The following is a 24,443-nucleotide window of genomic DNA, read 5'->3' as shown; positions in this document are numbered from 1 at the left end:
AGCCAGAGTGAGCTGAGTGACGTGATCAAGAACGCTGTTCAATTTGCAGAAGAACCGGACTTGCACTGTCGTCCTCGGGAGTTCGTTCTCCCGAGTCGAGCTTGCAAGTCCGAAGTTTGCTTACTTGGTATTGAGAAATGGCTTGAGCTTCAAGCGCCTTGCGCGCGGAGCCGCGGACACGCACACAAGGCAGAGAGGGAAAGCGAGCGACAGATTCCGGTCTAAAAAAACAACACGGGAGTGGGAGGGAATAGGAGTCATTCTTACGGGATTGGGATGGGATTGGATGTTTTTTCGTGGGAGTGGGACGGGCGAGGTTTGAAAATCCACTCCAGTGTCATCCTCTACTTCTGATGAATCGGATCCATGACATGAAAGTTAAATAACCAACAACATAGAGATAAAACATACAAAAAGGTTCGAGGTCTGTTCGAGGTGCGTTACTTTGTCAGCTATAGAGGGAATGCATTGACACGTGACTTTCCCGCGTGACAACCCCCCTCAGCCTGACCGAGTGGCAAAAGATCTGCTGCGTGACTGGATTCAATAGGGGACAACTGCGGAAATGCGACTAAATCGAACAATTTTATCAATTTAAACTAAATGTTGGACTCAATATAGTGTTCCTTACAACTTACCAAAGATCCAGTGATCCATGGATATTGACATGCAACCAGGAATCGTGTTGCCTGACAATTATTGCCTGATTTCGACACCGGGGAAATAAAATCAAGACCTAAACATAAAGCAAATTTGCATGTGAACGCTTTATATAAATATAATATAGGTAGGTCTAAATCCGGGTGATCACTTATATCAGTGTTATATATCATATCGTCCAGCTCTAAAACGTTTTTTGGTCAGTGTTTATTAAAAAAAACATCCAATAATGCAGAATATGCAATGATAAATATTTAATTGATGAGCTGTTAATGTATATAACAATACAAAATATACGGGTATGGTTTTACAGCTAAATTCAGCATATTGACACAAAATGATAACTCCACCTTTGGCTGACTGGAGTCCAGTTGTTTCTGTGAATTGCACGATCCATTTGCTCCTCTTTCCATAGCAGTCTGTAAAAATATACCTCCGATGTTTTGTCAAATCTAGTTGTAGGCCTACAGTCAATCGCAAAGCTCTTTCCCACTTTATTTGTGTGTGTTGTGTTTGTTTTTCGCGGTATTCACGCTGAACACATATACAGCCGCTCAGTCTTTTTGCCACTCACTGTGAGTAACTGCAGGCACGCCCCGGCCGACGGTGACGTAACGCGCATTCCCTCTTAATGTGACAGGGAAAAGTGATAGCATCGTTCTCAGTAGCCTACATTTACCTGTTGTGGCACAAACCAATGCGGTGAAAAGTTTGGAATAATTGATTAATTTTAAAATGCAATAGGCCTACGTTCTGTGATGGCTAAGATGAACTAGCCTATATACCCACCACGTAACAGCTGTATTCTACTTTAGGACACATCATGACTTTACTAATTGACAATGTAACTGATTACAACGTCGCATGCTCATAATTTCATATTACCAACTCACAACGTCGTCAGTACGTCCTCCTAAGGTTAGCCTATAGGCCTATAAGAATATTTCTAGTATTTCATACGTACTCCTAGTCCTACATCCCGACAACGGTAGTTGTGGCAACGAATTCAGAAATTTCAATAATAAATTGTTCAAACAGTTTGTCATTCAGACGGGATAGGATGGCAGGTCGAACCCAACACATGACATTCATTTATCGATTCATATTGCAAACATAGCACTTATTCAAGAGGATCAACATAATTGGATATGTGAAGACAGAGTAGCATGGACATATCACCTTTTAACACGAGCTACATGCGTTTGTTTGGAGGCGTTTACATTTTCGAGGATCTGCTGTTCCATTTCATTGACACAATGAATGTCCTATAAGCCTGGCCACTGCCAACCAATGACGGCTAGACCTCAAGCGCAAATGGGAGGAGCATCCATATGTGTAAGTGTGAGTTCCCCAACCCTTAACTCTGGACCATATATTTAGTGTATAAGTGTGACACAAACGCGTAGTTGTAAAGAAGTAAGATGGGAGACATTTCAGAGAGCAGCTGTTCTTCAATGGTGTTGTGTTGCATTGGTTTCCTTACAGTTGTATATTTCCTGCTGAGGTGGTCTTGGCTGTGTTGGCACGGATTCAAGGCGTACATGATCTCTGAGATCTGGCAAACGGACTTGAGGACATATGGCCAGTGGGCTGGTAAGTCGTTCCTCAGCTGCGGAGTGGGTTCCTTTCTCATTCTGTAATTATACAAAATGCGTTGTTTCGTTGATGCAATACATTGGAAGGAATAATTACAACTAATAATAGCTACGTATAATCCCGCTTTGGCAAGCGGTTGTAACATTTATTCCCTTCACAAATCTATTTTAGCGTCACAATAGCTATACCAAATGTTCAGTACAAATAACACATTTAGGTACTTTTGTTTCTATTTATTAGATACAATATTTATACACTAGCCTATAATATATTTCTAAATTGTTAGCCTACTCCTAGCATGCATTAGGCATATCTTTTCTTTTTATGAATATCTACAAGTGTCCAACTGAATTGATGACAATTTAATTCACTACTTTTGAAATAAGTAAAACTGGAAAATATATGAATTACTATGACATTACATAGCTACTAATAATTAAAACGTACTTAGTGTTAAGAAATACACATTTAAATGGATTGCCATAAAGTCACGAAGAATTCACCACTGCATTTGTGAAGTTTTTTAACTAAATTTGTGACATTTTTGAACATTTTAAATCAGTCAGGGAAATGACTTGTCTATAAGCTGCCTAAACTAACTTTAGACTGTTAGACTAAAAAAACTGATTACCTAAAAAATCTGTTAGCAACATGAATTTTGTGCTGGTCCATGCCGGTTTGTACCGCTCAGCACATGTTTTCTGCTGGTTCAGCTGGTGGACCATTTATCCAGCAAAACCGTTCTGATGAGCTGGTGGACCATAGGGAGTCTGGCAGGCAAGTGAGGCAGCAGGGTCTTGCTGGAGCAGGACAGATGTTTGCGGTTAAACAGCATGAAGGGGCGTCACACCAACATAGTGTCAAAAATGCAACATGTGCTTGTGACCTGCTTAGCAATGTTTTTCTGCAGGGGTGTACATTTGCATTCGTTGAACATTTCAGTACTCATTCTGCTCAGGGCATCAGCACAGCCAGAAACTCATCATTGCCATGTCTTTTTCTTATTTACTTAAAATTACTTAAAATGTGTCTAGGCATAATTAAACACCTTTAAACATCTGATACTATTGAAAAACAATGATAATGGTTAAATGTGGGTGATCTAAGGATAATTGACAGTAGAAGACCAAAAGGGTGCGATGTTTCAAATTGGCAAATTTCACAAAACTTTCCCATCTTCCACAGTTGTAACTGGAGCGACATCAGGGATTGGTCGAGCATATGCTGAAGAGGTCAGTAAATAACAGTTTTTTGAAAACATTAATTACATGGGAGTGTAATAGCACCTGTTTTTATACTAAAACATTCACTAAAGATTAGGGTTGGGTGATTTGGGGAATTTGGGAGGAAGCGATTTTTTCATAATATTCTTATTTTCCACAAGATATTTTCCTCATCAGCAATTTCGATTTTTGCACGCTTAGCAGCAGCTGCCCAGCAAACAAATCTAGGTTCTGGGAACGTTAGTTTTTGGTTCCTAGAACGTTCCTTGAACTTTCCCTTGAGGTTAAGGGAACGTTCCCGGAACATTCTCCTTACGTTATAAAAATGGAACCTAAAAATAACCTACATGGAACGTTCCTATAACGTTCTTGTTTGGTTCCCAGAAAAATAACCTCATAGGACCATTCGGGAACGTTAGGGAAACATTCTGTGTTTGCTGGGTGAGCACTAACTGTACGTTCACACCGCCGCTGACTTGGGCTTCCAAAGCTGCTGGAAGTCGCGTTTTGAGCGTCAATCAGAAAGTTGAAAAAAGCTAAACTTTATGGTAATGAGCTATGACGCGGTTCAGCGGCAAGTTCTGCGGTAGTGCTAAAATGCTAACTCACTTCCGCGTTTTGGCCTACAGAGTGACGTCGTAACTTTGGCTCTCTATTCAAAATGGTGGCTGCGTGAAATCAGCATATAGGGACCGCATGAGCGCAACTTTAATTTGAAATATTTACAAACGCTCGTTTTAAAGCGGAAATGCAATTCATTTGTTCACGGTGACACCGATTTGACCAATTGCATTTATGGCCTAATGCAAATAATAATAATAGCTAACTTTTTCCCCGACCAAATGTGACCAAAATGGTTATAAAATTGCTGTCATTATGAAGGTATTGCTTATTTTTTCTGTTTATTACATTTCATATTGTGACACTTCTATTCCCCCTCCGATGCCAGAGCGTTCAACGCATCAACAATCTTCCCCATACTTTTTGACAAGCGTCCTTGACAAGGCGGTTAGAGCTTCTTTCACGACATGAGCAGCGGTGTGAACGTACAGAAGAGTGAATGTACAGTGACATGACATATCTGCCAGATTCAAACTGCAAACTTTCGCGCTCATCGCTTTTGTCATAGGCTAGATCACAACTGTTCAGTGTTTTTAATAATGTTTATTTTAGGTTTCAGACATTTAAATACATATAATTAATAGCAAAACAATATTTATAGTTTGTAAAATACACAATGGCGTCTGGAAGCAGCAATAACATCCCATTCAAATATATTTGATGACGGTTTTTAATGATATCAGAGAGACAGTGTAAATAACTAAAAAGTCAACTCTATTTTTCTCCCAGTTCACCGGCCACTTAAGTGGATTGGGAGAAACTGATGAATTCATGCGCTGTAATAAATCCAACAGACAGAAATCTCTGAACTGCGGCCCATCTCACGTTACAGATCAAGATCATTTATAAAGTTTTTTTTAAACGGCAAAATAAACCCAGTTACACATATTTGAGAATCGGAATAGAATATAGTGGATGAGATGGTAAGCAAGTTTGTAAATATTTCAAAATAAAAGCGATATCGTCCATCGGCCCAACCCTACTAAATCAACTAATCTTTTAAGTTTGTAATTAACTATTAATCTGAGATGCATAGTTAGGGTTTCTTAAAGTTACATGCAATATTTGACTGCATTTGGTGACTTAAAACACCCTTAGCCATAACTTAAAGTCATGTTTGCTCTATAATTGTCACTAAAATGCAATTTTAGTGCAGTGTTTCACTTTATAGGCGAACTGCCATAACAAACCAGGGGTGCGTTTCCCGAAAGCATCGTTCGCCAAATATGGTCGCAAGTTCCGTCGTTACCAATGGAGTTCAATGGAAATTGCGACCATAGTTGGCTAACGATGCTTTCAGGAAACGCACCCCAGTCTTTGAAGTCTGATTTTGTAGAGGATCCAGATGCACTAGTAATTTTCGCTTTCCAAAACCGCATGTATGTGGTCAAGTATTTTAACAGATTAAAATCCGTCAAGTCAAGGAAGAGGAAAGTAGTCTGATTAATGAGAGGATGTCCATCATTCAATGCGTTTGCACTCTTCCGTATCTTATCAGAACAGTGAAAGACTCCTGTGATTGACTTCCACAATGGCTAATTTTAAAATTAGCCACCTACTAATTCACCTCTACCTCTATATACATGCAGTGCACATATATAATGTTTCTGTTATGTATTTGTATCTTAGCTTGCCAAACGAGGATTAAACATTGTTCTGATCAGTCGCTCAGAAGAAAAGCTTCGTAGCGTTGCCAAAGAAATAGGTGAGTTACAAAGTGGAAGTGAAGAGAAAAAAAAGCTTCTCAAAGAAGGAAAATCTGTCATCAGAACAGAGAAATATTTGACCACATTTCCACAGGCTGGAATTTGACGTGAACCATATTTGCATGTATATTGCCAAAATAATGTATTTATATTTAATCTGCTTATTCTTTTAGCCAGACTAGTTTTTTGTGGGAAAACTATGTATTATTTTTAAAGAGTAAAAGAGCTTAGATCAGCTTTGTACTTTTTTGTACGTTTGTTCCAGAGTCTCAGTACAATCGACAGACACATGTGATTCAGACAGACTTTACAGATGGCCATTCCATCTACCCAGTTATCGCACAACAGCTAGTGGGGCTGGAGATCGGAATTCTGGGTAAGATAATGATCAAATGATGACAAGCCTTATCGACATGGCTTAAATATTTTTCTTTTCTGGGTCCAAAACATTTTTTTATTTAGTTTATCATGACCATTTTTTAAACAATATTTTTGCTAAATGTGAGCTAGAAGGCACTGTGGTTTTATATTAAACGTATATATATATACAAACTTTTAGCAATGTGATAAGTTCTACAAATAAAATTGGAAATTTAAAATAAATGTCAATTACTCTTTTTCTGTGTTTGGTCATTCCCCCATTCCCCCATTGGTCATTTATATAGCCTAGTATTTCGTTTTATTGTTGACGAAAAGAGGCAGAGTTGTTGCATATCTCGTTTTATTGTTGCCTAAAATATAGCCTACATAAAGAGATAACCGGAGTAGCCTAGCCAGAGTGAGCTGAGTGACGTGATCAAGAACGCTGTTCAATTTGCAGAAGAACCGGACTTGCACTGTCGTCCTCGGGAGTTCGTTCTCCCGAGTCGAGCTTGCAAGTCCGAACTACCAAGGACGCAAGTCCGAAGTTTGCTTACTTGGTATTGAGAAATGGCTTGAGCTTCAAGCGCCTTGGCAGAGAGGGAAAGCGAGCGACAGATTCCGGTCTAAAAAAACAACACGGTGACGGGAGTGGGAGGGAATAGGAGTCATTATTACGGGATTGGGATGGGATTGGATGTTTTTTCGTGGGAGTGGGACGGGCGAGGTTTGAAAATCCACTCCAGTGTCATCCTTTACTTCTGATGAATCGGATCCATGACATAAAAGTTAAATAACCAACAACATAGAGATAAAACATACAAAAAGGTTCGAGGTCTGTTCGAGGTGCGTTACTTTGTCAGCTATAGAGGGAATGCATTGACACGTGACTCTCCCCCCCTCAATGGTATTTACCTCTGCCTCATTATTTCAGTGTAACTCGCTGGGGCAAATGGCATATAGGACTTTTTTATGGGTAAATATTAGCAATAATGTAATAATGTATTTATCTCTATAAAGTCATCTAGCTTATTTTCTATGTTGTAATGTCCATTTTTTTTCTTCCATGCTATCAACAAGTAGGATAATATCGTACAAATCAATAAATAGTTGACGATTTCTTCTCTTCTCCCTATAGTAAACAATGTAGGTATGAACTATATTGGGGTTCTGGCAAATTTTCTGGATGTTCCTAATCCAGACCAGGTCTGAAACACCTTTCCTACACCACACAGCTTGACTTTATTGTAATCTGAAGCCATTGCACGAGAGAGTCTACAATATAAAGTATTTTCTTCTGTTTCCAGAGAATCACACAGGTGATAAACTGCAACATGCTGTCTGTCACTCAGGTAAGAATATCTGTATGAAATATATTTTATATTTAAAATGTTTGATTTTTATTTAAAACTGTAAATAAACTGTAAATAATAGAATGGTCCTCATAACATCTCTGTATGTAAAGTGTTAATAATGTTTTTGTAGATGTGCAGACTCATTTTGCCAGGCATGGTTGAAAGGTAAACCCGCAGCTCTGATCTTGTCTGTTCAATTATTAAAACTGTGTTTATGCTTTAACTGAAGGCTTGTGTTTACTCTCAGGGGAAAAGGCCTCATTATAAACATATCATCAGAGGCTGCCTCTCAGCCTCAGCCAATGGTGTCGGTGTATTCTGCCACTAAGGTACAACGTTGTTACACACAAACAAACCACATTTCACATGCCTCTATATTTGAATAACATACAACCTTGCACAAACAAAGTGACTAAAGTGTGCTTGGCTCTTCTCTTACACCCAGATATTTGTTACATATTTCTCTCGCAGTCTGCATGCAGAATACAGGTCAAGAGGAATCACGGTTCAAGTAAGTCCAGTGCTAGGAAATATCTTGTATAAACACTGTTTGCCAAACATTGATGTTATTTCTCTTCCTATGTCTAGTGTGTAGCCCCGTTTATAGTCTCCACAAATATGACTCATAACGTGCCGGTGAATCCACTGGTAAAAAGTGCTGCTTCTTTTGCTAGAGATGCTCTGAACACTGTAGGTTACACAACGTACACAAGTGGATGTTTAACTCATGCACTGCAGGTAAGCACCACACACAAATCAGTGTGTACAGTGTGGGAATGCAGATTTTATACCAATTTTTTATCCCCCTCAATGCACAGTTTGTACTACATAAAGATACAGGGTTGTGAGATAATGTAGACATTTTTATTTTATTTAAAAAATCATCTGAAGGATTTATAGAAACATCTGAATATGTTATAGAAAGGTAACTTACCATCATTTGTTGTTTCAGCACATTGCTCTGTCCATTTTTTTCCCGGGCTGGCTGCGTCTCACGTCCTTTTGTGTAAAACTCATGGCAAAATTCGCTCGTAAGATTGAACCGAAATTAAAGGAGAGGATGGCACAGACAAACAACAAACAGGACTGACAAACCTGTGGACCACAGAGATGTACTTAACACACAAACATATGCCTAATGATATTAATAACTATAAACAAACTGTTTCTACTGCAGTGACAGGTAATCAGATGCAGTGTAACAACAGTGACAAATACACCCGCGTATACTTTTTCTGTTAAGTTGGAACTTGGCAGGTCTAAGGTCTATGTACAGTTAATTCCAATGTTTGTTTGTATAGGAAACTGAATCAGCAGTATCAAACTGTGGGCCCTTTTTACAGAGTTCAATGGCATTTACACTTAGCTGGGTAATAAAAAAAAAAAAAAAAAAAAGGTCACTTACCGGTAGGCTTACTACGGCTGTCATTATTTGATAAAAAATACAGTAAAACAGTAAGATTGTGAAATATTACAATTTATTATAACTTTTCTATTTGAAAAATTGTTTTAAATGTAATTTAAATGTTTTAAATTCTTCAAAGCTGAATTTTTACACCTTTAAACACATTTACTGTGAGCTACAAGGTTGTATAGGTTGTAAATAATCATGTTTAACAGCAGAATTCCAGGTGAAAAACTACATTAGCCATAATGCTGTACAGAAAATAACACCAAAGACGAACAAAGCAAAACGCTCCAAATTAGCTCTCAAGCTCCGCCCACTTCCATGAAGCACTGCAATCTCTATATGCTCTCAAAATACAAAAATTTGTGTACATATGCATATTTTGCAATAAATGTAAAATTTATATTTCTTCATTTTTAATTCCATTACGCAGTTTGCAATGCTTCATGGGATTGTAGTTCTTTCCCCTCACTAAAACCGTTGAGTACAGTCTTGTACCTTTTGTCTTTTTTTTTGATTCTGAAAAACTTTTTTTTTTTTGCTTTAAATCAAAATATGCAGATTCACCTCATAGCTGATTGGCTTTGTTCTTGGCTTATGACTATTTTAAAATTTTAAAGTGTAAAACTTTTTTTCTATAATAGGCCTACTTCCTTGCTGCTGTTGTTTCTTTTTCTGTGTTCTAAATTTTGAAATAAGAAAAGAGCAATTGGACAGGACTGGAACACATTAACTACTTCATAATAGCTAGTTTATACTGTAGTAGGCTATTTAAATACTTCATGTATGTATTGCTTTTCCATAATGTGACATGAACACACTCTAGGATGGAATAGAATTATAATTTCAGCATAAAGAAAGAGTCAATGAAGGGAAAAGATGACTGAAATGTTTCTTTTAATCATTTAGTCTTCGGTTTACAAACACTACATTCAGCCGCATGATTAAGCTATTGCATACACTGTACAGTTCTGGGTAATTGTGCTACATCCTAACTGAACTTCCTGTTGAGCTAAAATTGTCAACCAAAGATCATGATTGTATACTGTGATTGTATGAATGTATTTTTGAAAGTATATTAATGTTAATGATGTGCCTTAATTTCTGATTTCTAAATATTATATGTAAACTGGATTGTGTAACGCATTTTTTACATACTCGAAGCACCATAAAAAACATTTTTTATATAATCATGTTTACAGAATGGAATTACTTATTTAGCATAAGACCTCAATTGTTGTACAGCTATGATAAAGGCCTGATATTCTTGGGCTTCTGCATTGTTTTTTGTTAATGATAACAAACTAACACACGCGCAAATATGCAAAATATTCAAGTATTATTTATAGCCAGTGTCCCTTTTCAGTTCCCAAAGACCAGCACAGACTCAACACAAACATCATCATCAGCTCTGACCAATCGGAAGCCATTCACTCACCTCTCCCTTCAGCCAGTCAAAACATTCATGAGTGCAAAAAGCATTTTAACTGTAAAAACGGCAAGAAACGCACAAAATGGTGCTAAAGGTAACACAAAAAGGTTATGCAAATGGTCAGGGGAATTCCATGAGCCCCACAATATGAAATCCAAACCTACGAACGAGAACAGGTTCACATGAAAACACTTTCACTCTTTCTCCCTGCTTTCTCATACAAGAATGCAATAATAATAAATAACATAGCATGCCAGTCTATATGATTATCCAGTAAATACACCATGAATAAGAACTCTAATTGGAAAGCTGAGAACAGCATTTCTGCCACCACACCAAACATGACCTAAACCCGTGGCGTGAGGACTCCTCATTGGCCTGCAAGCTCTAACTGGGTCAAAATGGGTTCAGAGGGTTTGTTTCATACTAAGAAAAGGCAGAAATGATTAACAAATTGATCCAACTGTACAATCACAATAATAAAAAAAAAAATTGAGTGAACAGGCTCACTTTGGCCTATTACAGTGTCAACAATAACCATAACCCATTTAAACAAACGCTTTCTTTCCATCCTAATTAAAGTCAATGTTATTTTTTCCATCCAGTGTCTTGCACAAACACATGGATCATGTGATCTGTTTAAATATTTACACTTACTGTCTGACTCTTGAATGAGCATTAGCCATTTAAATGCATATGCACACAATCCCTTTCCACGAAAACACTAAACTTTCTGTTGATGAGATCAAACGGAGACGCAGGAAGAATGCAACAATTACTGCACTCTGCAACATGATTTGGCAGTATACACCCATAAACACAAGCCGTTTTCACTGATAACACACACTCCATCCATCCACCTTTAAATAACTTATTTCCCAAGAGAACAAACTCCACCCATTTATAATGGTCTTCAAAATCACCCACCAATTAAGGAGCACTTGTATTCCGCTCACTAACATTTCAGATTTTCCTCTCTATCACACAAACACGCTTTGGTTATTGTTTCTCAGAGCTCAGTACATGTGACTGGTGTGACCCCATGAATCAAGAGAGCTGGGCCCAGGTCTCGCGTCAATGCGTCCAGCTGCGACAGGTACTGCTGTGACAGCTCCGAGTCCGAACTGGGGGGAGGGTGGGGCAAGTACAGGAAGCGCACCGCTGCTGGAGAGCTGTGTTCCTTCAGTAGAGCATTCACAGCACACAGGAAGTCTTCAGACACTTTTTGCCTCTCTGAGCTTTGCGCTCTAAACATGCGTGCCACGTTATCCCACGCCACAATCTTAATAGAAGCACGAATCCTCAGCTTGCCCAGCAACTCTCTAAACTGCTCCTCTTTAGCCAGCCAGCCCTGGTCTCCCGATTCGGACTCCACACAGACGAATATACGTAACCTTGCACGACGCCACCTGCTGGCCATGTTTAACACGCACGCCATCTGAAGCAGGAAAAGACTGCACACGTCTGCGTAACTGCCACTGTCAGGCGACAGTAGGTTTGTCGGCCACACGTCGATGGTGTCCACGCTTTCATTTCCCCTAATGCATGTAACACCTTTGCTATCAGGAGGTAGCTGGAAGAAGTACCTGGCTAAACAAACATTCTTGCCCATTTTTATGGCATCAAGGATGATGCTCACGTACTCCTCGGGCTGCAGCGTGCGAGGGCTCTCCGCATGACGTACCAGTGGAAAATGAGCCTGTAAGGATGGGAGGTCAACCCCAAAATTATCCCCCTCACCCCTATCACCCTCGCAAAAGACGGGGTCCTGCAGGAAGTAGTCCTCTGGGTAGCAGTTGTCATAGAAGCCCAATACCAGGGTATTAGGCTTCATACCTCCTGGAAAAGAAGAGAATACATAGAAGTATTGATACATTTTTAATTAGTTGATTCTGATTTGAAGATTCTCTACATGTCATGTTATATAACAGAGCAAAGTTTCAAACTTATATAAACTGTTTTGAAAGAATTGGGAGTTTTTGATTTACCAGCTCACAGTAGTCATTCGTTTCTGAAATGGACTACACTGGTCGTGGTGTGGGTTTTTGATTCACTAAAAAGAACCAGCTCACCAGTATCATTTGCTGTGAAATCAGTTTAGACTGTTTGTGCTGCATCTTTATGAATCATTAATATGGATGAGCTCATAGGAGTCATTTGTTTATGAAACAATCTATGCTGGTTTTGTGTGTTTTTGATGCACTAAAAAGAACTGGCTCACAAAAATTCACTACTCTGCGTGTGCTGTATGTTTTTGATTCACAAAAAAGAACCACCAGTCGACTATACGTGAATCTGGCAACGCCTGTCACACTGTGCAGTGTGTTTGTTTGCCCATGAGGACAAAAGTCGATGAAGTTGTTTCTTGTCCTTATTTTGCCATTGACTTGCCTTTCACACGGATTACGGACTTTAAAAAAAAAACAAAAACACACTCAAAACTTGAATTAAATGTTTAAAGGAATGATTTATCTTTGAAAAAATTTAAAGTTCTCTAACAGTAGTTTTTTTTTTTTACTTTATATGTTTTAGTTTGCAAAACATTTGTTGTTGTTTTTTTTAAGTGAAACTATGTGCTGACACCTTGTTTAGGACTCTATGACTGGAATTTCACTGGCTAGGCACTTGCACTTTGTACAGCAACAATGAATATCTAGAATCTAATCTACAGATGCTTTCTGGCTCCGAGTCAAAAAGATAACCTGATCAGGAAATGTCTCACCCAGTCCAGTGATGCGGAGCAGATGTTGAGTGCCCTGTCTCACGGAGGGAGAAAGAGTCAGATCCACAAAGGCCTTTACACCCAACTTATCCACCAGACTCAACCAGAAATTATACTGCGGCTGCACTGGGTCAGAGGGCAACAGGTCTGCAAGAAAGAGTTCAGAGACATTACGTTCCTTTCCAATGTTTGTGCAACCATGTGATAAAGTAAAATGAGTTTAAAGGAGGAAGAGAGGAAGACTGTTTAGTATAATAAAGGGATAATTCAGGCAAAAGTGAGAATTCTGTCATCATAGATATATTTGTCAGTAAGAAGATATTTTGAGATACATTCTTCAAAATATCTTTTTCTATGCTCCGCAGAAGAAAGATGTCATACAGGTTTGGAAAGACATCATGAGGGCGAGTCAATTTTGTGGATGAGCCTGAGTTACCAGTCAAACTGACTGAAATTAACAGATTACAATGAAAACATTTACATTAGCTGCAAAAATGTAACCGAAACAAAACAACCTAAGGTATTTTGGCGTATCCGACTTCCCTGAAAGTCCTGTGACTGTGATGTTATCAAAACATGGCTCTGTTCATTTGAGCATCATGACCAGAGACCCACACAACCACAATGACGCTATTTACATAAACTTAGGAAATGTTTATGCTACTGCACAAACAGTAGTTTTTGGAGAAAGCAGCATTCCAAAACATCAGGTATACGTGATCGCTGATTTTTTCTTTAAGAATCGGAGGAAGCAGTTTAAACTAGCAAGTTAGTTAGTGGTAACTAGCAAGGGTAGAAACTGGTCTATGGGTCTCGTGAAACTTAGAGTTGTCCCCTGAACCTAATACCCCTTTTGTCCTACCAAGATCTCCGATCTGCACATGTCCAAGAACAAACAGCCCTCCTTTCTTCAGCTGGTTGACAAAGCAGATGAGCTGAGAGGAGGAGCGTGGGTTCGCAACCATCAGTAAGACCTGAGGCCTCCAGAACTTCACATGATCCTTACGGGAGTCTAACATCAGAAGGTACTTCCTCACCTGAAAGAGCACAGAAAGATTGTCTTATGGATTTACAGTTTAGTGCATTCACACGTGTTTTGTGTGCGCGTGTATGCACCTGATGGAAGATTAGTGCTTGGCTGATGTAGCCCCAGCTGCTGGTGGGAGAGCGGTAGTGCAGGATCAGCAGGAGGAGCAGCAGCAGGACGATACTGGCCGAGGAATACACTGGGTTTATCACGAACATCATTACCACACAGCTGACAATACCCAACAAACATGTGTGCCAAGAGAAAAACTGAAATGTGGGCCTGGAAAGAAAGAAGAATTAAAATGTAGAGATAAAATACTTGTAGTACTGTTCAAAAGTTTGGGGTTATTACAATTTTAAGAAATAAATACTATAAAAATTTCTTTTAAACTTGACACATAATATTTCTTTTTTTACTGTATTTTTTTAGTGCATTTACAAACAAACAAATTCTTTGAATGATCATCAAAAGCAGACTGAAATATCAACTCAGGGTAAAAAAATAAATAAAAAGGTTATCAGAAAAGTTAAAATACAGGAAGAGATTCTTACATTGTGAGAAAAAAAAAAGTCATGAAGTTGCAATTACAAGAAATACAGTTGCAGATGTAAGACATAGTCACATTATAACATATGAAGTCACATTTTGAGATATAAAGTCACAATTACCTTATAAAAAAAAACACCCCCCCCCCCCACACACACACACCTGAAGTTTGGAGCGGAAGCCCATTCCAGAGCCAGACAGGCCAAATCCACCGCAGCATATGCCAAAAGGTAAAATACTGTCACGATACCAGCAATCACATTCAGCTGTCCTGCAAACAGCGTACACTACAACACACAGATACACAAAATCTTAACAGGCTTACTCTTTATATTTTACGTGTCACAGAAATAGCATCCAAAGACATGTGCACTCAGCAACCCTGTACCTGCACCAGGCCCCAGGTGTACAGCACAGACACCCATGGGTTCCCAGAGCTGGAGGTGACTGCAGCCGGAGCCAGAGGCAGGCCTGAAACCAGATCACACACACACAGCACAGATCAACAAACCCATGACACACCCCAACAGAGCAGTACTATCATCTCACTCCAGGATACTATTACACCATCATATCATAACTCCTCAAACTCAACCCTCAACCCCCTATAACTTAAAGTTACTGTGTCAATGGGTGGTTGACGATTTGATTTCCTATATCCAGGAAATTAAACTGTTACACATTATTTTATATGTTTACTCTACCATTTAAAAGTTTGGGGTCATTTTATTTTTTCAGGAAATTGATAGTTTTATTTTTAAAGATGCATTAAATGTATCAAAAGTCAGAATAAGTACTTTTACACTGTTACAAAAATTGATATTTTGAATAAAAGCTGTTCTTTTGAACTTTCTATTCGTTATAAAATCCTGAAAAACTGTACATGAATGAAATATTTTTAATGATGCTGAAAATTCAGCTGTGCCATCATATAAATAAATTCATTTTAATCAATTAAAAACAGCTATTTTCAGTTGTAATACATTTCACAAGATTTTACTAATTAATAAATAAAATTGGTCAAATAAGTGCAGCATTGGTGAGCATAAAATATTTCTTTCAAAAACATAAAAAAACAAATCTTACTGAGACCAAGTAGTGTATAATCATAATCAATAGAGCCCGACCGATATTGGATTTTGAAGGCCGATACCGATACAAATATTTTTTGGTTTTAAAATCCGATATTCCGATATATCGGCCGATATTTTAAAAAAAAGTTTTTTTATTTCAGAAACGTGCAACAAAACATTAACAGATTTCCCTAACATTAGTTATTTGTAGTTATTTATGAGTTTTAACTAAAATAATATGATAATGCATTTTAAAAAGAAACTTGTTTCTTTTATTGTCACAACAGAACAGACTGATGATAGTGGCATTAGCTAGCTTTGTGGTTAGCTAGTCTATGACGAGCCATAATTTAGCAATGGATTATGTCATACTGCAAATTGTAAAACATACATTTTCAATATAACAGGCCAAGGAGAGATGATCCGTCTCATTGCTATAACTGTCACGCGCTATTAAGGAAATACTTCAGACACATTGTCAAAAGTTAAAAGGACAGTCAGTCAACTACACTGCAACAACGTAACCTAATTATTACTAGCTAATTCCGCTTCACTCTTGGCTTATTTAACAGCAGCAAAACTGGACATGATAGTCACAAATTTTGTCATGCTTATTTGAGTTAAGAGAACTGATGGCGATGTTCTTTTAATTGTTATTCAAGCAATGTATGTCTCGTGACCAACTCAATGAGTGTTGCGAACAGGGACGGTGTAGAGTGTCCTCTGGTGGACAAACTATACAACTCCAACACTCGTGACATGGTTCAAGCGTGTTTCCTCTGTTTTTATTTTATTTTTGAAATATTCATTTATCGGCCATTATAACTGCCGATACCTATAGTTTGGAAAATGCCTAATATCGCCCGATAATATCGGTCTGGCTCTAATAATCAAATAGTAATTTAGTAAAGAGTCTTGGAAAAACTGTGTTACATTAAATCAGACAAGAATTTAAAACGCGTTATATGAGCCATGATAAATGAGCCACACATAAGACCAATATATTCTTATTCTTTTTCTTTTATGCAAACAATCTGAAAATAGTGAACTGGTGTTTCCTATTTGTACATACATTATATTTTGAATAAATTTGTTCTGGTTCCTGTGAATGATTTTTAAATGTTTTGACAGGATTTTTTTTTTTTAATTTTCATAAATTCTCAATAAGAATAGATTGTTTTTTGATTCTATCAATAAACCGATTTCAGTAGAAAATGAAGGAAATGAGAATGTGTTATGATTCTTTCAGTTAAAATGTCCTTTTTATCTTCTTGCACAGAACATATGACCTCTCACACCATATAACAGCCTAGAAAATGTTACAAATGAAGCAGAACTGAAAAATATTCACTAATCAAAATATTTCTAATTTCTTAGGAACCATGTATACCGTTTTCCAAGTATTTGCTTACAAATAATTTCCGATAACAGTTCTTGTGAACAACCATACCATATATCACCATCTCAGTATCAGTTTCCAGTCTGAAATTTGTCCCTTAAAAAGACCAAACCCTCAAATGCACACTAACCAAAAAGCTGGTCCAGAGCAAGAGCGTGGAGGATTCGGGAAGCTCCTATCATGCAGCACATAGCAGCTGAGAGAGACGCGCAGTAAACCCCAATCGTCACCAACGGAGGCCATATGTTCACACGCTGGAAAACTGCATAATCATTGGTCAACAACGACCTGAGAGAGAGAAACCAAGAGAACGACAGGAGGAATAAAGGAGAGAGGAAAAACAAAGCATTGTGTAAACGCATAATGTTTTCCTATGAGTGTCGTTAACCTGTCGCAGGTAGAGCTCAGGAGCAGGAAGAGAAGCAGGTAGACAGAGAAGGTGTAGGACACCGCTATGATGGTCCCTTTAGGTATTGACTCACTGGGGTTCTTCAGCTCACCTGAGGAAGAGGACAAATCAAATGACATGTTCCATGTTCAGTAACCAAAAAGAGAATCCAAGTATTTAAAAATTGAATGGTGTATGTGGGCGTCTCTTGTTTTGTACCAGACATGTTGGCTCCTGCCATGATGCCTGTGCAGCTAGTGAACATCACAGCAAATACAGTGGCGAAAGACATCACTGTGTTGGTACTGTAGTCCAGAGAGTAGCGTGCTACAGGAGGAGACAAATGAACAGAATCAATGACAGTGCAGTAATTATATAAATGAATGAAAAGAGCTTTGCTTCTGCAAACTATTGTGCATTTGTTATTGGAACGGTTTTATGATTTTAGTGGAAAACTAGCCTGGCTAACGCCAGACCACATAGCATTGAGAATGAGACGTGGTCCGGAAACCACATGTAAATTTTCTCGTATTTGAGGCATGGTTTACGAAGGCCCAGAGAGCCGTATTATTGGGTGCTATGAATGTCTATCATATGTGCCTGTGCTCCCTCCCCGTTCTGTGATTGGTTCCTTATTTCAGGGGAAAATTTGTTTTGATGGTGTCCAGACTGCCTAGCAGCGCGAATAAAATCGCGCTGTGGCAAGGCAGAATGGAGAAACCCAACCTAGTGGAAAACTGTACTAGCACCTAACTACAATAATATCAACACCGTGGAAATTTATGGAGAATTTGCTGACATGTTTGTACATAGGTCAAGGATAAGGTCAAGGATGTTTCTGCTGTTGGTCTTGGTCCTACTGTACTTACAGTCATGCTCAAAAGTTTACATACACCTTGCAGAATCGGCTAAATGTTAATTATTATAACAAAATAATAGGGATCATACAAAATGCATGATAGATATACATAAAAATATGTTTACATAAAGTCCACAAGACAAAAGAAATAACTGAATTTAAAAAAATGACCCCATTCAAAAGTTTAACATGCCCTTGATTCTTAAATGTGTCGCTGGATGATCCATGACTTTTTTTTCTTGTGATGGTTGTTCTTGAGTCCGTTGTTTATCCTGAGCAGTTAAACTGTCCAATGTTATTCAGAAAAATCCTTCAGTTTTCCAGCATCTTTTGCATTTTTGAACCCAAAATCATACAGTGACTGATCTTTTCACACGGAGGACATTTAAGGGACTCAAAAAACATTTTCAACCCAAGCCAAATTTTGTTTAGTCTTGTTAAGTATATGTAAACATCTTAAAATAGCATATTCAGGAGAGTACTAAAAATAAAAGAACATGCATTTGTGTATTTTGTTAAAATAATTAACATTTTGCAGATTCTGCAAGGTGTATGCAAACTTTTGAGCACGACTGTATCTTATTTTATATTATTTATTAAATATCTCTTAATTAAAAACTTTAATCAAACATGCTTTAGTTTAAACAACCTACAAGTATTACATTTGATCAACTGAATATATATCTTTGCTGAATGAAAGCATTCATTTCTTTAAAATCCTTTTTTTCCACTAAATGTTTTATCTAACAGACAGGACTCCATAATTGTGATCAGTCACATTTGTCTTCGAGGTATTTTGAAATATAACTGTTAAAGAGCATCAGTTGTAATCACCATAACAGTCAGTATCATTATTGCATTGATGATAATCTCACTCACGTGCAAGGTTGTTCTTCAATGTAGAGCCGTTGAAGCCTGTGTAGCTGGGGTTGACAGTGACGCTGTGGTTGGTGCCATATGTGTGTGTGATGTTGAAGCGCTGTGGACTGACTATGAGGGGGCTGATGATGATGGAGATCAGTGACACCGTCACCACCAGCAGAATGATAAAAGAGGCTTTGGCGTAGATATGAGCACCGACCAGACACACCACCAGACATAGCAACAGCACTACAGAGGAGTACAACACAGTGTACCAGTAACCCTGCGGCAACACACGCAGCCCATGTGACACAGCAGAGCCTGGAGAGACAAGAAAACAGAAGCTTCACTGTAAAAACTGATTTCATTTGCTTTAAAAGACTGCTTAGTACAGTGTGCTTCAATGCAGCGCTCACCAGGATCCTTCCCGAAGACATCCACTATGGCCTCCACCAGGCCGAGTACATAGACGCCACATGCACATACCTTCGCCAAGTAAAACATCAGGCCGATACTACCTCCAAACTCTGGCCCCAGGGAACGACTGATCATGACTAATACTAAAGAGTTAAATGTCAACAACAACAATATACAAACACTCACAAACAACAAATTCCAATCGGAAGGGAGCATCCATATCCCTTTCTCACTCTGAGGGGCAAAGCCCTTGAAGTGGAGACTTTAGAGGGAGGAAGGCACCTGTTTGTCAAAATTTAGCCATTTTGGATGCACTTGGCAAAGGGAGCAATTAAAGACAATGTAATTTCTTCATTATCCTTCCCTTAACCCTGGTTTTAGGGATATTCATGTTTGACAGTACAGCTCAATGTAGCGGTGACTTTGCCCTATGCAGATAACTCATCGAGATTCGACTGTGTTGCGCTATGTCCTGACATCGCATATGAATAAAGCTGAAATACAGTGCATTCGTTCCTTTGTGTCAACAGGTCAACTTCTGAATTGGAGTCATTTGACAATCACATACTTATGAATACAAGCAAGCGCATCTTTTTTCTGTACTGTAAAGTTTTCTCACAGGTGAATGACACATGATGTAATCCGAATCTCAATGGATGTAAACCAATAAGGTTGTCTCTAGTCGTCTCGCTTCTGGCCTGCTTTCATGTGTTTTGGAGGAGGAGTGGGATCGTATGATTTGATTTCATATTCGTATGCTAGGAAATCTCGTGGTTTTCATAAAAAATTTTTCAATTGTGTTCCGAAGAAGAACAAAAGTCTTACGGGTTTGGAAAGACGTGAGAGTGAGTAATTAATGACTGAGAATTTTCACTTTTGGGTGAACCAACCCTTTAATTGATTCGGTTTATTCATTATCTTGAACTTTCCTCTCATCTAGCTTAAAAACTATGAATCAACCCTGTGTCAAGTGACCCTAAATGATAAAATGAACTTCCTTGAAGTGACCATAGCATGTAACCTTTGCTAATGAACTTGAAGTTATCGAAGGGCTGGCCCTTTGTGAATGGATTCAGTTGTTCACTTTCATTTGGAAAACCCCTACAAATGGTGTCCCGTTACCTAATAGAGTGCAACAGTCGGGCTCCAGAAGTAAACATAACATTAATTTTCTCCATAAGGAAATTGGTTTTAAACGATAGCTTATAAACCTTTAAAGACAGGCCTACTGTGTGCTACAAGGTTGTTAATCCATGGTCTCTTAAAATTTAAACTTAAAATATATTGTTTTTTTTAAATACATATAATCAACATTTGTAAAGTAGTTTTTTATCTCTCTATCATTTTAATTTGATTATGTAGTTCGCAATGCTTCATGAGATCGTAGTTACCCTCAATAAAACCATTAAGTACACAGTCTTGTACCTTTGTAGTGTAGTGATTCACCTCATTGCTGGATGGATTGGTTGAGGGCTTATAACTCTTTAACAAAAACTATTTTAAAATGAACTTCCAGAACCAGAACCGCTAAAAAATGGGGACAGGCACTGTGGTCAGGGTATATTCTGGCAAACCGTTTGTAAATAACTGCTCAATATTAAAACTTACAAAATGACTCTTTGTAAAGCTGCTTTTAAACGTTGTGAATTGAGTGCTATACGCATCTATTTTGACAGTAACTTCATCTAAGTTGATTCGTAAGTTCATCAAAACATTATCCAATTGATCGTTACTGAATCATGGTTGTCACTTAATATTTATGTAGTAGTCTAGGCTGTGGTCAAACAGCGTCGTTGACAGGAGATCATTCATAAACACGTGCCAGACTTACATATAAAAGAATGCACATGCTCAACTGTCTACGTCAATAAGATTGCTGTATTATAAACAAATAAAACCGGTTATGTATTTTGCGTTCTACTAATTCAGCTATAAACAATCAATATTTGACTAAAATTTGTCTATTAATACCTGTTTGCCTGAACTTTAACTTTGAAATGTTTCTCTCAAGCCTCTTACTTTATGCCGTTCTATGATATTGTGCTAGGAAAACAGAAAATAGCTTGTGCTTTGCAAATTACCCATCGCTTGCTGGTAAATGGCGTGTACCACTGCTTGCTTTGCTGATTGGCAAATGGTTTGCCAGAATATGCCATAACCCACTGTTGGTAGCCTGGCTAACGCCAGACCACGTAGCATTGAGAATGAGACATGGTCTGGAAACCACATGTTCATTGTCTCGTCTTTGAGGTGTGGTTTACGAATGCCCAGAGCCGTATTATTGGGTGCTACGAATGTTTATCAAATGCGCCTGTGCTCCCTCCCTGTTCTGTGATTGGTTCCCTATTTCAGGGGAAAATTTGGTTCAATAAAATCGCGCTGCGGCAAGGCAGTATGGGGAAACCCAGGCTACATTGTTGCACTATTGCCCTTCAAAAAACAGCATTTGGAATTCACCCTGCAACTATAGCACTCTATAGAGTAGAGAGACTGGTTAAGGATACAGTAGGCCCCGCCCCCTTCCACAGCGCCATTAGTTGAAATAGCACATATCGACAGGATTGTCAATGAAATGATGAAGTAGGCCACACACAGCATGAGGAGACCATGGAGAAGACCGGCCTGGCCCACAACAAAACCTGAAACATAGACACTTATCAGAATTATTTATGCAAAAAAAAAAAAAAACACACCCAGGGCCACACAGAGGGCAGTTATAATGTGATATATCACCATATTAAAATGCTTTATAAAATCTCCTGCCATACTCTTCCAAAGTCACGCTAACCTGTGCGAAGAAAGAGCACGATACTGAACATGGAGAGGATGGTGGGCACCATGACACCAAAGAAGGTGTTGAGTTTGCGGGGGTTTGATTTGGGGGATCCCTCTCCTGTCACTGCTGATCCACCCCTGGAATCTTCAGCATCTCCCATCATGCTGTACACCCCGTGAACAAGAAGAGGCGAGTGCTCGTTTGCCATGGTCTGAAAAACAGGAACCTACAGATAAAACCGTTTCCTGTTCAGTACAATCAAACCAAAAATGACACAAATACATTTTTTTAAACTTTTGTCAGCTATTAAAAGAGCTTTGCTTTGACTGTTTTTATTATTATTGAAATATGCTAAATCTAAACTACTGTTCAAAAGCTTGGGGTCAGTAATATTTTTATTTTGCAAGGGCACACTAAATTGCTCAAAATGACATTGAAGAAAAAAATGGCTTTGAAATAAACACTATTATTTTGATCTTTCAATTCATCAAAAAATCTAGACAAAAATGGGCCATGATTTCTCAAAAATATTACGCTGTTTTCAACATTTATAAATGTTTCTTGAGCAGCAAATCAGCATATTAGAATGATTTCTGAAGCATCGTGTGACATTAGAGACTGGAGTACTGAAGCTGAAAAAACATACCATAAAAATTACATTTTAAAATATATATATATATATATACAAACAAACAAAAAAAAGCTGTTATTTTAACCCTAATCCCAAACTTTTGAATGGTAGTGTGTATTTTTGTTGTTTGTTGCTTAAATGTTCGCAATCATGGTAATGTCAAGTTCATGATAATTTGATGAGGATATCTTATAATGGCTTTATGTTTTTTTTTTTTTTTTTACAGTTTACTTTAATGAGTATTTTGTCAATATCCATGTCTTTTTCAGGCCTGAATCAGTTTTCAATTTGCCCTAGATTTCAATGACAGTGGGAACCCTGAAACTACAAGACAATGAATGTCTCATTGAAAGTCTTAAGGTGTCTTTACAATAAACGTTGTATCGTTCTAGTAGCGGAAGTGCATGACAATGTAAACAATCCGAAATACGCGGTTGAAAAACTAAATGTTAAGTCCTATAAAGGTAAAGGGAACAACCTGACTATAATACCCCGCTCCCATAAAACAAAAACATCCAAGTAACGTTAGTTTGAAATAAACTAGCAGCAGACATTCATTCCAGAAAAGGCATCCGGCATTTAGGAGAATGAGACCTCCATCTCCTTAAGCAGTCACAGATGCCTGGGCGTGTACGGTTATCATTTCTGACACAACATTAAAGGTAAAGTAGAGTACAGTAGGGTGGTGAAGAAACAAACAACCTACCTGTCGTTTATAAACAACAGCGGCGACGCCGATCTAAAGGCGGGTTACTTCCGCTTTTAAGAAGAAACTACACAAAACCACAAGGAAACCAAACTAAGGTTACTCGAGTCGTTTTGAGAATGTGGATGCGGGATATCCCAATGTTTCTCAGAGCATCATGTCGAGTTGGTTTCGTTTCTTTAAAGATTCGCAGGTAGAAAGAAAGTTCTCAGATCTCGTGATCAAACCCCCGGGACATGACGGATGGTGTGAGACCCCTGTGGACCTGACAATGAACAACAGACAGCGGGACCTAATGAAAACATAAATCTATTACGTAACGGCCCATGAAAAGATGATAATAGAAACCGTACTCTCGTATGGCAGCACGGCGGGACTGTGCGCCGCCTGGCTGACTCTTTATTTATTTAAAAAAAAAAAAGAAAAGAAAAAAGTCACGGGACAGAGAAAGTGCCCATGTGACTCCACAGAGAGGACGGGTGAAATATCACAAGAGGGGGACGATTTTGAGTAGAACATAAGAGAACCATGTGCTGTTTACAATTTGACTCGTAATTTGGACCTATCTTTTTTTTTAAATCAGAAATCAAATATTATGGGGTTCCATTTGTGCCAAAAATGAGTCGACTGCTTTGTACTACACATTTGTCCTTGTCAACAGTCATTGTCTAGTT

At 38.3% G+C, this 24,443-nt stretch overlaps 2 protein-coding genes across 3 annotated transcripts; one reads left to right on the top strand and one right to left on the bottom strand.

Annotated features, from left to right (window-relative positions):
- Positions 1 to 1,772: 1,772 nt before the first annotated feature.
- hsd20b2 (hydroxysteroid (20-beta) dehydrogenase 2) lies at positions 1,773 to 10,119 on the top strand. Its single transcript, XM_039658606.2, has 11 exons — positions 1,773 to 2,253; positions 3,442 to 3,488; positions 5,730 to 5,805; positions 6,072 to 6,182; positions 7,305 to 7,372; positions 7,474 to 7,518; positions 7,652 to 7,686; positions 7,769 to 7,850; positions 7,967 to 8,032; positions 8,110 to 8,259; positions 8,474 to 10,119. The coding sequence occupies exons 1-11, from the start codon at positions 2,082 to 2,084 to the stop codon at positions 8,609 to 8,611; spliced, it is 990 nt and encodes a 329-aa protein (XP_039514540.1). The 5' UTR covers positions 1,773 to 2,081; the 3' UTR covers positions 8,612 to 10,119.
- On the bottom strand, positions 9,808 to 24,175 carry slc12a9 (solute carrier family 12 member 9). Of its 2 annotated transcripts, none has more exons than XM_039658605.2 (14): positions 23,770 to 24,175; positions 22,445 to 22,658; positions 22,161 to 22,295; positions 19,656 to 19,793; positions 19,258 to 19,560; positions 17,739 to 17,846; positions 17,520 to 17,631; positions 17,262 to 17,419; positions 15,048 to 15,130; positions 14,822 to 14,946; positions 14,200 to 14,392; positions 13,946 to 14,120; positions 13,084 to 13,230; positions 9,808 to 12,200 (listed from the first exon to the last, which is right to left on the bottom strand). In XM_039658605.2, the coding sequence occupies exons 2-14, from the start codon at positions 22,638 to 22,640 to the stop codon at positions 11,371 to 11,373; spliced, it is 2,703 nt and encodes a 900-aa protein (XP_039514539.2). In that variant the 5' UTR covers positions 22,641 to 22,658; positions 23,770 to 24,175; the 3' UTR covers positions 9,808 to 11,370. The 2 variants fall into 2 exon arrangements, with proteins under 2 accessions (XP_039514539.2, XP_039514538.2); XM_039658604.2 differs by having other exon boundaries at positions 22,445 to 22,643.
- Positions 24,176 to 24,443: the final 268 nt, after the last annotated feature.

Source organism: Pimephales promelas, chromosome 4, assembly GCF_988280905.1.
Source record: "Pimephales promelas chromosome 4, fPimPro1.hap1.1, whole genome shotgun sequence".
In the NCBI taxonomy this organism is placed as follows: Eukaryota; Metazoa; Chordata; class Actinopteri; order Cypriniformes; family Leuciscidae; genus Pimephales; species Pimephales promelas.
This window is presented reverse-complemented; position numbering and strand designations above follow the sequence as displayed.

What these genes read in the sequence shown, in the direction of transcription:
- hsd20b2 (XM_039658606.2), top strand. Translation starts at nt 2,082, where the DNA reads ATGGGAGACATTTCAGAGAGCAGCTGTTCTTCAATGGTGTTGTGTTGC. An exon ending in TAGCGTTGCCAAAGAAATAG is followed by an intron (nt 5,806 to 6,071) that starts GTGAGTTACAAA and finishes CGTTTGTTCCAG; the next exon opens with AGTCTCAGTACAATCGACAG. An exon ending in CAAGAGGAATCACGGTTCAA is followed by an intron (nt 8,033 to 8,109) that starts GTAAGTCCAGTG and finishes TCCTATGTCTAG; the next exon opens with TGTGTAGCCCCGTTTATAGT.
- slc12a9 (XM_039658605.2), bottom strand. Translation starts at nt 22,640, where the DNA reads ATGGCAAACGAGCACTCGCCTCTTCTTGTTCACGGGGTGTACAGCATG. An exon ending in TGTCTTCGGGAAGGATCCTG is followed by an intron (nt 19,561 to 19,655) that starts GTGAGCGCTGCA and finishes TTGTCTCTCCAG; the next exon opens with GCTCTGCTGTGTCACATGGG. An exon ending in CTGAGCTCTACCTGCGACAG is followed by an intron (nt 17,420 to 17,519) that starts GTTAACGACACT and finishes TCTCTCTCTCAG; the next exon opens with GTCGTTGTTGACCAATGATT.